The following is a 12,665-nucleotide window of genomic DNA, read 5'->3' as shown; positions in this document are numbered from 1 at the left end:
GAGGTTGGTTGGAAATGGCACCCAGAGAGGAAAACTAGCCACGCGGGGAATGAATGCAGTATCAGCAATGCAAGATCATTTCTTTTAGCGAGATGTTTGCTGTCTGGATGTCCCCAGTCCCTTAGTCAAAGGACCATCTAGCCTTCGGCTCTTTCAGAGATGAAGCGATCCTCTCGCTCTGCTTATGAATAGACACTTCATGAGCAAAGAAAAACTGGTCTGCAGAGAATTTCTCAGGCTCGGTGATTGCCTGATTGCACAAATATCGCCTCGTCAATCTTTCTCTGCATCCGAGAGGGAAATGGCATGAATAGGAATGTGTTTGGAGCGGCGGGGTGGGGCCGGGAGGGGAGGCGACGCTTCCCCGCCAGCCTGGGAGGCAGCAAAAGCGCGGACACCCTCTGCCTCCCCCCCACTCCCCAGGCCGAGTTGTCGACGGGGTCGGGGACCGAGCTGAGCAAGGACGCTGCCGGGAGGCGCCAGGCTGGTCCCGGGGGCTGGCAGAGGGGAACCGCGCCCGTCCTCTCGGCCGGGTGCGCTCGGGCCACCGCGCGCGCATCTGGGAGCGCAACTCCCGGGGCGCGGGGTCCGCCTCCCGCGGCCGGACGTCGAGGGTCGTCGTCGGCGGCGTCTTTAAGGCTGCGGTCCCCGCCCCTCTCTCCTCCCCGCCCTCCCCTGCCCGCCCTCCTCCGTGTCGGTGTCGTCGCCGCGGCGGGCGAGCGCGGCACGAGCCAGGCGGCCCCGGGGCGTGCAGGGCGCGGAGCAGGTGGCGGCGGGGGCCCTCGCATGCCGCTGCCCGGTGCCAGGTGCTAGCGGCGCCCGCCGCGCCTCCCGCGGGGCCGCATCGGGCTCCGGCACGCGCGGGGACATGTCGGTGGCCACGGGCAGCGGCGAGGCGGCCGGCGGGGCCGGTGGCGGCGGCGCGCGGGTGTTTTTCCAGAGTCCCCGGGGCGGCGCCGGCGGGAGCCCGGGCTCCAGCAGCGGCTCCTCCCGGGAGGACGCGGCGACGCCGGTGACCGCGGCCACCGCGGCGACCGGGCAGGTCCAGCAGCAGCAGCAGCAACAGCAGCAACAGCAGCGGCGCCACCAGCAGGGCAAAGTGACAGTGAAATACGACCGCAAGGAGCTTCGCAAGCGGCTGGTGCTGGAGGAGTGGATCGTGGAGCAACTCGGGCAGCTCTACGGCTGCGAGGTACCCGGGCGGCGGGTCTGCCGGGGCGCACCCGGGAATTCTCGAGGATCACCCCCGCCCCCGAATCCTGGCGGGGACACAGTACCCGGGCGCCGGGCGCCGGGCGCGGCGGGGGTCTTCCTCCAAGGGTGCCCTCTGGTGCCTGGGCGCAGCGATGAGGGGGGCCACCCTCTCCTTAGGTCCCACTGCCCGGTGCTGGGAGAGTCGCGGGCGCCCTCGAGGGTCCCGCGCAACGGCGGGTTTGGGGAGCCGCGGGCGCTGCCGGGCTCCCGTTGAGGCCACACAAAAGCCGGAGCTCACCTTGGCTCAGGGAACCGGGGAAGCTCGGGGTTTGATGGAGAGGGAACCGAGACGAGAGGTTCTGGGCGTCTCAGAGACGCCCCTGGTTCCTGACGTTTTACACCTAAACCCTGAGATGAACGCGTTCCCTTTTTTCCAGCCAGCCTCAACGTGCGTTCTCTTACGGCTTCTGTGCATTACCAAAACGCTCCACGTTGGGCTTTGTTGAAGCTGTTTTCTGGTGGGTTTTTCTCCCCCCCTCCCATCTGCCCTCCCCCCCCACACACACACACACGCACACGCACACGCACACACGCCTCAGCTAAGTTGCTCCTGTTGATGGGCGTAGAACGAAAGAGCCTTGGGCAACCTGGAAGGATGCCCAGGTGGAAGAAGGAAAGGAGCCCGTGCTCAGGAGGGCCAAACCCCACCAGCGCCCCCCTCTGCCGGGACACCGTGATTTCCCACAGTGCAGGGGCTAAGGTTACACCCAAGTCTAACTAGTGGGTGTGCATTGGGTATGAGCAGAAATATTCCGCATAAACTGTAATAAACGTAAGCCAGAAAAATGACTGAAGTCCCAACAATCCCCTATGAGAGACTGTAATAAAACAATAATTCTGAGGAGGTATTCTCTTAAGGGGGTAGAGTTTGGGAGAGGGTGGGAGAATGAAGAGGATTCATAGTTAAGCATCTGGTCCCCAAGTTAGAGAGAGGTTCATATCCATGCAATTGTTAAGTTCTTCAGCAGAAATGAAAGCCAGATGAACCCCCTGGCTTTTTCACTGGTTGGTGGGTATTCTGTCGTTCACACTTTTTATGGTCTATTGTGAACACATATTTTCCTGACCTTCTCATTGCACAAGGAAACAGCTTTCTCATTAGCAACTACTGATGAATGATTATGATATAATGAAGCTTGACTATATGACTAATGGGCTTGTAAAAATATAGTTTCTCCAGTCCAGCTCTTATTAAAAGCCACCTTAATTGCATCCATAAAAACTGGCCCAAATAGGAAGTGTTCATGGGATTATATATACATATATATGTATTTTTTATAGGAAGTTGGTGAAACTCTTTACAGAAACACGGCATTTTCTCTAGATGGGATTCGTGTTGGGTGGATAGATTGTGCATAGTCTTGCCCCTGTGGAATCCAATTAATTTTGATTAATTTCATACAGGCCTTTATTCTCCATTTTGGATTTGAAGATTTGAGTTAATAGAAAAACTGTTGTTAAAATTAACAATGCACCTTTTATGAGAGATTAATTATATGTAGCTTGGGGAACTAGGGAGAGTCCCAGACCCTTCACAGGTTGGAAAATCATATATATTGTAAAATTCTTTGAGTACTTAGGGAAGATGGGGTATTGAAATGCTCACTGCATTGAACATGTCGTTTAGGTACATAATTTAGAGGGCAAATATGACCTTGAATCTTCTCCTTGTATTCTTCCCACTTTAAACTTTCAATATGTGGCAAGTACCTAGAGATTTGAGAGGTTTTATGATGGAATGGTAAAGATGCTACAAGCAGTCCACATGTCATTAAAATGTGACAAGTGTTTCTCTTCAAGTTGTTCGTGCTGTCATTTGAGGCTGAAGGATTATATATCAGTGTGAAGGTTGTTGGTAATTTGTAGTGACTAGGCTGAATGTAGACCTTCACTTAATAGTGATGAATAAATGGAAGCCAAGGAGGAAAATAGGATGAAGAAGGACAGTGGTGGAAGAGCTGGGACCAGGAGCCTTAGGTAGCATCAGTAATGTAGTAGAGTGGCATAGCTATATATCCAAACACCAGAGTCAACAGCACTGAAAACATGGGACCCCAGCTACAACAACCAAACTTTATTATTATTTTTATTAGTATTATTATTCTTATTTGTTTATTTTATTTTACAAAGCAGTTTATGATTGGATTTCAGTCATACAGTGTTCCAACGCCCATCCCTCCGCCAGTGTACATTTCCCAACATCAGTGTCCCCAGGTTCCCTCCCATTGCTTTCACCCCAACCCCCTGCCTACCTCAGTGGCAGGTGCTTTTCCTCTCTCTCTCTCCCCCCCCCCCCTTTTTGGGCACTGTGCAACAACCAGACTTTAAAATGTTGCCTGTCAGGGTGGCAGATTGGGATGGAGGGGTGTGGTGTGAGGTATGGTGTGAGAGAACTTGGGAACGTTGGTGGAGGGAAGTTGATACCGATGGTGGGATTGGTGCAGGAATATTATATGTCTAAAACTCAACTATTAATAACTGTAAATCACAGTTCTTGAATGAAATTGTAAAAACTTTAAAAAAGGAAACTTACAAAAAGCTATGAAGAAGTGTCATCTTGCATTTGTCTCTCCTTAATTTTGGCTTGATTTTCAATCCAGTTTCTCTTGAATAGTAGCCTTTTCTGATGGTAGCCCCTGGTTCGCAAATCAGAAGGACCTACCCTGACTCCTGGCTCTGAAGCTCATGAATGTAAAGGTGTCCTTTTTATACTTAAGATTGGTAATGTTTTTCAATGTTTCATCACATAGAATTGACAAGAAAGCCAGGTTTTCAGACTTCAAACTGTTCAAAGACCCCAGCTACCTGCCAAATTGCTGGGCGGAGGGGGATGTGAGGGGAAATGAACATGTTTCATTTCAGAAGGATGCATATCCAGCAGCTCAGTAGTTGGAGACTTGTCCTTTTTGGAATAGAAAATGAGGTATTTTGGAGCATTATATTTAAAATTAGAAAGGAGTGGGAATGAAGGCACATTCAGAATAACTTTCTGGCTGGATCTTATCTAGGACTTTGCAGTGACCAATTAATTTTATGTGGAGAATAGCATAATCGCTTTTGTGCGGTGTGTATTACATACCAGGTGCTGTTCTAGGCCCTTTGTGAGCACCAATTCATTCGATCTTTACAAAGATCTTACAAAAGAGGGTGCTATTATTAGCTCTGCCTTACAAATGAGGAAAAAGTGACACAGGGAGTTGAAGAGGTTTTCCCTAGTGCTCAGAGCTGGCAGGGGATGCTGGTGGGAGTTTGAACCCAGGCAGTATTGCCCAGAGTCAACACCGACCATAGGCTTGCCTGTAACTTTGCAGGGTCCCATGCAAGAGAACAAACTGGAATCGACCCCATAGAATGTTTCAAAGTAATGAAGTAAGCTAGCAAGCTTTTTGTAAAATTTGTTTTTCTATCCACTTACCTTAAGCTTTGAATTTTGCATTTTCAGACCTCCAGGAGCTCAGAGCTGGGGATTGTGGTTGGGAGAATCCATCTCCATCCCGGTGTTCCTTCTTTTTCCTGCTCATCCTCCTGTCCCACCTGGAGTGGCATTGTGTTCGTTTGCACGTCCAGTCTCTGTCCACACTCTTTGCCACCCCAGTCCTGCCTTTGGTCCACACTAGTGACAAATTGCCTCCTTGGGCGGACAACTCTGCTCATGCCTTAATCTTTGACCTGTTTTTTCCAGGGACCAGTAGAGCAACCTTAAACCAGTTCTGATTGGGCAGATTCACTAGGACCCCTTAAAGTCCTCCAGAAGAATCATGTGGCAGGGCTGAGGCCCATGGCTCTCCCCTAGTCCAAGGGTGGAAGTTTTAAATACCACAGCACATACACTTCAGATGCATAGGTCAGTGCTTTGATTGGTTTGTCAGTGCAGTGAAATAATTTGTTTTCTATTTCTCAATTCACCTTCTTGGACAGGTAGTTAAGTTAGCTAGGAATTTGGTTGTAATAGCATTGGTACGTTAAATCTACATTCACATTGAAGGATTTTAAGACATAACATTTCTGCTTTGAAAAGCTACATTTCTGTCTCTCTTCCAAGCCCTGGCAGTTTTATAGCACATTTGAAATTTGGTGTGGTGTCTACTTTGACACCTTGTATTGCAAAGTGGCTTACTGGATAAGTCACTCCAATTTTCCCCATCTTGCCCAGCATTGAGATAACATCTGTACTTCTAGTTTTGCAATTTGAGTTTCGTTGGAAATAAATCCTGTTGTGAACCTCATGCTATTGAAACGCCTATAGAAACCCGTCCATAAACAGATTGTGAGGTTTTCCAGAGTTATTCTGCCTGTCCATTTGGAAGGGTCCCCCCGCCAAAACACACCCAACCCCTTCCCCTTTGCTCCTGCATTTAAAAAAGTAACATCTGTTATGTTACACCATTCATTTTCCCTGATTCCTTATTGTTCTCATTCTGTAAATCAGTCTTTTGGTGTTTTGGTGCTGACCCATGGAAAGAATGATCTCAGTTGCTGCCTGACACATTCACAGAAGCACTGAGGTATGAAAACAGATTCACAGGGCACTTCATGTTACTATGCCAAAGGAACTGCTATGCTACAGAAACTATTACTTACCTCAAATGATTATTTATGTTTAGAAATAGTATTCCGTTCTAGTTTCAAAAGTTTGCTGATTATGACCCTCTCATTTGGTTTCATGACACATTTTCTTTGGATTGCAACATGCGACTTTTAAAAAATTAAGCTTTGATTTACCATTATTTTACAACAATGTGTACATTTCAGGAATATAGTTTAATTTCTCCGTATGTAGATAAAGTCTTATGCATCCATCACTAAAGTCCCAGCACTCAGTTCAGATTGGCCCTCTGTGCCCATTCATCCCACACCTTCACTGCCCACTACGGTGACGACCTTGTTTTTCTCAAGGTGCGACTTATTTTTTGTTGCATTTGCTAGTCATTTGCTTTCTTTGTGTTTGAGAGAGGCATTCCATAATTGTCTCTCACATTCTGATTCATTTGTGTTAGCATAATCAAGTTTCATCCTTGTTGTTACAAAAAGCAAGATTTTATTCTTAATAGCTGAGAAATATTCCATAGAGTGTCTTTATCCAGTCTTCTGTTGATAAGCATTTAGGTTGATTCCATGTTTTGACGATTGTGAATAAGGATGCTTTCAACAAAGTGGTGTTTATATCTTCTTATGTTAGTGTTTTCCTATGTAGTAGAAAATAACTAAGAGTGGTATTTCTGGATCATATAATTTTGAGTGTTGTAAAGAATCTCTGTATCATTTTCATTTAATTTTTAGTGAAGCAAAATAGTTTTACTGGAGAAATTTACTTAGACAAATGCAAGGGGAGAGAGAGAGACAGAGAGAAAGATAGAAAGACTATAAAAGAGAGAGAGAGATCAATGGGAATGTCCAGAGGAGATATCATTTATATCTATATCATTTCCCATGAGGTTGGACCAATTTACATTCCCACCATCTCTGTACCTAATTCTTTGTGTACATCTTTAGCAGAACTTCTTGCTTACATTTTTTTTTCTATAGACCATTCTTAGGGGTTTGAGGTAATGTGCCTTGTGGTTTTGATTTACATTTCCCTTATTCCTTTATAATTAGTGAAGTTGAGCATATTTATGTGCCTTTTGGAATTTTGCATATCTTCTTCTTTGGGGGAAGTGTCTGTTCAAATCTTTTGCCTATTTTTTTTATGGAATTGATTGTATGTGTTCTAAAAGCTCTTTATGTATGTTAGGATATTAGCCTTTTGCCTAATACATGTGAACAAATATATTTTCCCAGTCAAGATGCCTTGGAAAAGAAAAGAAACTTGCCTTTTTAGCTTTTATATGGCTTTCTTTCACTGTACAAATGATTTTTCACTTGAACATAATCTCATTTATTTAATTATGCTTTTGTTTCCTTTGAAGTTCAAGTTGAGTCCATAAAGATAGCTAACATACCTTTCGAGTCAATTTCCAAGAGTATATCACATGCTTTCTTTTGTATATTTTATGGTTTCTGGTATAACTTGCCATTTGAAAAATGCATATTTTGACAGGGAAGAGCTCACACACATAATAGAATTAGAGAAATGTATTATTCTTGACATTTCTACATATCAGGTATACTGTGTAGAACTCCAGTCACATTCTTTGATACTACCATTTTATGGACAGGAAAATAATGCACAGAGAGGTCAAGAAGTCACACCAAGATTCTCAGCTTGGCTGTGGCAGAGCAAAACTGTGTCCAGAAATAAGATGCATTTTAACTATTGCATTATTCTGCTTCCTGAGGTGGGACTAAGAGTCTGGAATCTTCTATGAACCCCATATGTTGCTTGTTTTCCATGTATTCTTGGTAAACTGTGAGTTGCATGCTTTAAGTAGGCTGATACTGCGTGTGGGGGGAAAATACTGTCAGTGGTCTATTCCTGAACCTGATTGGGGCTCTTGTTTTGAGTTTGGAGATCTCCTTTGTATCGAGGTCCTCTCTTCACCCTCAGATTAATGTGATTTGCTGTTATTTTGTTGGTGTCTGAGCTGGCAGGTAGGAGCTGCTATCCAGAATGCAAAGCCTATAGGATTATCTGGTCATCCCCATCTGTGTTGGTATTTGAGAATGAATAGCTTTCTTTCTTTCTTTCTTTCTTTCTTTTTTTCTTTCTTTCTTTCTTTCTTTCTTTCCTTCTTTCCTTCTTTCTTTCTTAACAAAACTGCCTTTACAAACTCCATCAGCTCCATCTGTAGATATTAAGGAATAAATTAAGCACATGAAAACCTTTGAATAAAAGAAATCTAAATTGTCAAAAGAAGAAAAGAAAACCGTGTTGAACACGCTTCTCTTTGGAACAATGATCAGGCTGGGAAATTGGACCTGGGGGCAGTGGTTAAAGAGCAAAGCTTTGAAGTCAGATGAACCTGAAATTACATCCGCCCCAGCACTTAGTTGTAGTTAGAGATTGGGCAATTTCCTAAACCTCTTTGAGTCTATTTTCCCCAGAGTTAAAGGGACTCATCCCAACCTCTTTACAGGATGTTATGAGGACCAAATGGAAAAGACACCAAGTGGAAGAAGCTGTAAGATAGTTGTAATCCGAACCCTAACCCACCATTGCATTTTGGTTATTTCTTTATAAGTTGGGAATATGTCAGGAGAAGATGCCTCCATTTGTTGGTAAGATTTGTGAAGGATGGTACTTAGGGGTCAGCAATTGTTGGTGTGTTTTAATTGAACCTTGGCAAATTAAAAAAAGGGGGGGGGCTGGTCATACTCTCTGGTCACATAGTCATATGCTCAGTATTTACTCCTGGCTCTGTGCTCAGGAATCACTCCTGGTGGGACCATATGTGGTGTTAGGGTTGGTCAAATGCAAGGCAAGTGCCTTAACCATTGGCCTATCAGCAAATATTCTATCTTATTTTCCTTTTTCTCTAGAGCTCTTATCACTCTAGAATGTTTGGTGGTTTTCAATATATGGTTAGATCAGTTATATTCCAACAATTTCAGGGGAACACCTGTTCTAAGCTTCTTTTGTATGTCCTGAGTACGTATTGTTCATCAATCATTAATTATTTGTTTGAATGAATGACAAATAAATCCATCGTCAGAAAACTTCAAAAAGTCAAGGATGTTGACTGTAGAATCAAATTTGTTGCTGGTGTTTTTTTACATAGTCAATGGCTTGGACAGAAAACAGGTCTATGACTTTGTGATAGTAATCCACATCAAATGCTTGTATTATTTCTGATTAAATTTAGCATTGCTAAAAAAAATCCTATGTTTTATTGGCTTATTGACTCGAAACAGAAAATGAAAGACTATAGCAGCAGCCACGGTTTTTTTTTTCTTTTTTTGGTTTGCTTTTGGGCCATATCCAGTAGTGCTTAGGGCTTACTCCTGGCTCTGTGCTCAGGGATCACTCCTGCGGGGCTCTGGAGACAATATGCGGTTTTGGGGATTGAACCAGGGTCAGCTGCATGCAAGACAAGTGCCCTACCCACTGCCATAACAAGAGCCAAATTTTAAACTTGGTTCTCCCTGCAGTTCCAATCTTTGGCATGAGTCAGTTCCCAGCGATTGGTCCCATTGGGCCTGCCTGCCCAGTGCTCCCCAGGGGAGCCTTCTCTCTTCCTTCCTAGGTGAAGGGCAGAGTGGAGCCCAGCAGGGCTCTACACTCAAGAATTACACCTGGTGGTGCTCGGGGAACTATATGGAATGCTGGGAATCAAACCCAGGTCGGTCACGTGCAAGGCAAACGTCCTACCCGCTGTACTATTGCTCTAGCCCCATCTTTGCAGATCTTTACCTACTGTCTTTTCTGCACACCTATCTGTCTTCCCACTTCCCTTCAGCTGTTCTCAAGGCTTCCTCCTTCCTTCTGGGTGCTCCCATTCCATCCTTGGTTGCCCTCTGTTCTGGCTGCATCGCCTGCCTTCCCTTTTCTACTGGTTCTTGTACCCCAACTTATTGAGAACACAGGTGAGGTTGTTCTCTGTGAACATCAACCCTGGCCATGAAAAGTACTTCCCTTGGCGAATCCTCTATCACCTACACACACACACACACACACACACACACACACATTGTCAAGGACCTTCTTGAGTCTTAGACTAGGGGGTTGGTTTGTGTCTTCATTTTCCTTGCCCTCCTGTGAGGTTAGGTACTTGTCACCATCTCCCTGTGACACCTCTGTCCCGGGGCTTGTGAGCTGCCCTCTCTCCTGGTCCACATCCTGTTCTCTGGCCACTGTTGTGGGCTCCTTTCTGGATGTTCTGTCTCGTCCATCTCTTCAGTGCTGACCTGCACATCTGTCTGGACTGCTGTTCTGCTCCTTCTCACTTTTTTTCTCTGTCACAAGATAATTCTCATGGATTCAGCTGCTGTCCATATGCCCGACAACTCTTACAGCTGTATTTTTAGCTTAGATCTATTTTCTGGGTTTCAAACAAATTTAGGGTTTTGAAATGGACAGCCCCACTTCGATGTCCGCCCATGGGAATCTGCAGGTCTGAAAAGGAGTTTTCTCTCTCCACCATCTATCTCTTTCTCTGCTTCCTCGATGCCCTGAGTGGGTGGACATCCCAGATGTCCTGGCCGAAGATCACACTGGCGCCCTCCTCTCTTGCCTCTCCGTGGCCCGCCACACCCAGCAGCCTAGCGTCTTGTCGCTGCTTGCTCCCCTGTTCTCTGGAATCTGATTCTTTGATTTCTCACCGCCTCAGCTTTCGCCCTGCACCTGGGCTCACACCCATCACTTTCAACTGTGGCACAAAGTGGATACTTTTTATTTCCCTCCTTTACAATTAATGCCTAGCTACTGGTGCTGCTCCCAACCCCACCTGGATAGAACCCTCCGTGGAGGGCCTCAATCTCTGCATGATGCAGAGGTAGGGGCAAGGTGGGGTATTACTTTCATTTCTGTGTTCCCAAGAGGAATACACTAAGCTAGGTCATCACTGTTCCTTGCCCAAGGTTCCATGGTCACGCTGCCACCATTGCTTCTGGGGGCGGCGACGGGTGTCTGTAGCTCTTCCTTGCATCCCTGCTATCCATGAGCCCTTGACTCTTTGCAAGTGTTAAACCTGCCAGCTAATCAAAACTCATTAGGGGCTGGGGACGCTAGAGACATAGCACAGCAGGTAGGGTGCTTGCCTTGCACACGGCCGACCTGGGTTCGATTCCCAGCATCCCATATCGTCCCTTGAGCACTGCCAGGAGTCATTCCTGAGTGCATAAGCCAGGAGGAACCCCTGTGCATCGCTGAGTGTGACTCAAAAAATGTAAAAAAAACAACAAAAAAAAACCCTGAGGGGTGGGGAGTTCGAGCATCAGGCTCACCCTGACTCTGTTAGTGACAGAATCATGGTGGGCTGATGACCATCTCGGCCCCTTCCCCAGAGCCCTGGTCTCTGTGCCACCCAGTCCTGCCACTCTAAAATCCAGAGTGCTGCTGCTCCTGCTGCCTCAGCAGGGGCACTTAGCCGAACTTGGCCTGCCCTGCCCATCTCACTAGCCTCACCCCTCCCCCACAACCCATTCGTCTTGTTTGCTCAGCTCCTCATGCAGACACCCCTTCTCATTTGCTTTGCCTTCTGCCAGAAACATGTTAACTTCCTCTTCCACCTTGACTGTCGACTGTCTCCCTGTCACCTGTTTCTTAGACTGGTTTCAAGGACCAGCCTTAAGAAACAGGTCATCTCCGGGCATCTGGTATACCTCCCAGGAAGCCTCCTCCATTAGTATGTGCCTCCCCCACCAGGCTGGCTGCCAGGCTTTTTTTGCTGGCCGTGTTCTCACCTCTTGGTCCATTTTCTGGCATCCTGTCTCGGCCCTTGCTCTGCTTCTCCAGGATTCTTGGCCCTTGCCGCCGCCATACCTCTCTCACACCTGGCTCCACTTGTTCCATGTTCCGAGCTGCTGGGACTGGGGCAGTGTGGCCCAGTGGGGAGGCTGCCCCAAAGTCTGTGCTCATGCCATGTGCAAAGCCCCGGGTTTATCCCTGGCAGCACAGGTCCACCTGAGTATGCTGATGTGGCCCTCTTGGTCCCTGAGCTCCACTGGGTAGGTGCAAACCCCCCGCCCGCACAACACACTCAGGGTCAAAGAGAGAGTACAGGGGTTAAGTTTCTTGCCTTGCATGCAATCAGCCTCAGTTTGAATTCTTGGCAGCACATGTGGTACCCTGGATATCGCCACGGTATCTCCTGTGTACAGAGCCAGGAGTAAGCCTGAGCACTGCTGGGTGTGCTTGAACATCCTTCCACAAATTAAACAGCAGGATAAAAAGACTCAGAACAAAATTGCCATCAAGGGCAATGGGTAGCAGATTGCAGGGGATGCGTTGGGGGTAAAATAGGTCCCAAATTAATTGTATTCATGAAATTTGGCTCTATCCAAATTCCCAAACTGCTCTTTCTTTGCACCCTCATTTGATTGCTTGTTCACAGTGATGAATGGTATGCCTCTGGCATCCTTGGAACTTGTGGAAACAAAGGAGGTTGTCTCCAAATAAGGCACAATGGCATGGGACCTGCACTGCACTGTCCTCCCATTGTTCATCGATTTGCTCCAGCGGGCCCAGTAACGTCTCCATTGTGAGACTTGTTGTTACTCTGTTTGGCATATCAAATACATCACGGGGAGCTTGCCAGGCTTTGCCGCGAGGCTGAGATGCTCTTGGTAGCTTGCCAGGCTCTTCAAGAAGGGCAGAGGAATTGAACCCGGGTTGGCCGCGTCAGCCAGGTCGGCCATGTATTTGGCATGGGACCTGAGGGCCTTCAAAGGAAGGAATCGTGGTTCTTGTTATCCTGTTCCGTAATTTTCATTTTTCAGTCTGCATGAGAATACTGGTTTATTTGCACAGTAATTGTTCATTTCCTTGGGAGCGGGGACGCTGTGCTGGGAAGTGGCAAGTTTCTCATCAGCTG

The 12,665-nt window shown here is 46.8% G+C and overlaps 1 protein-coding gene across 1 annotated transcript in view; it reads left to right on the top strand.

Moving 5' to 3' along the window:
• The first annotated feature begins 700 nt into the window (after nucleotides 1-700).
• PPP1R14C (protein phosphatase 1 regulatory inhibitor subunit 14C) overlaps nucleotides 701-12,665 on the top strand; it is a 98,593-nt gene continuing 86,628 nt past the window's right edge. The window contains exon 1 of the mRNA XM_056125968.1: nucleotides 701-1,192. Coding sequence (XP_055981943.1) covers nucleotides 869-1,192 — 324 coding nt within the window. The 5' untranslated portion in view covers nucleotides 701-868. The remainder of the gene's footprint in view (nucleotides 1,193-12,665) is intronic.

Source organism: Sorex fumeus, unplaced genomic scaffold (genome assembly GCF_029834395.1).
Source record: "Sorex fumeus unplaced genomic scaffold, SorFum_2.1 ptg000061l, whole genome shotgun sequence".
Taxonomy (NCBI): domain Eukaryota; kingdom Metazoa; phylum Chordata; class Mammalia; order Eulipotyphla; family Soricidae; genus Sorex; species Sorex fumeus.
The sequence above is the reverse complement of the archived record's forward strand: the minus strand, read 5'-3'. Positions and strand labels throughout refer to the sequence as shown.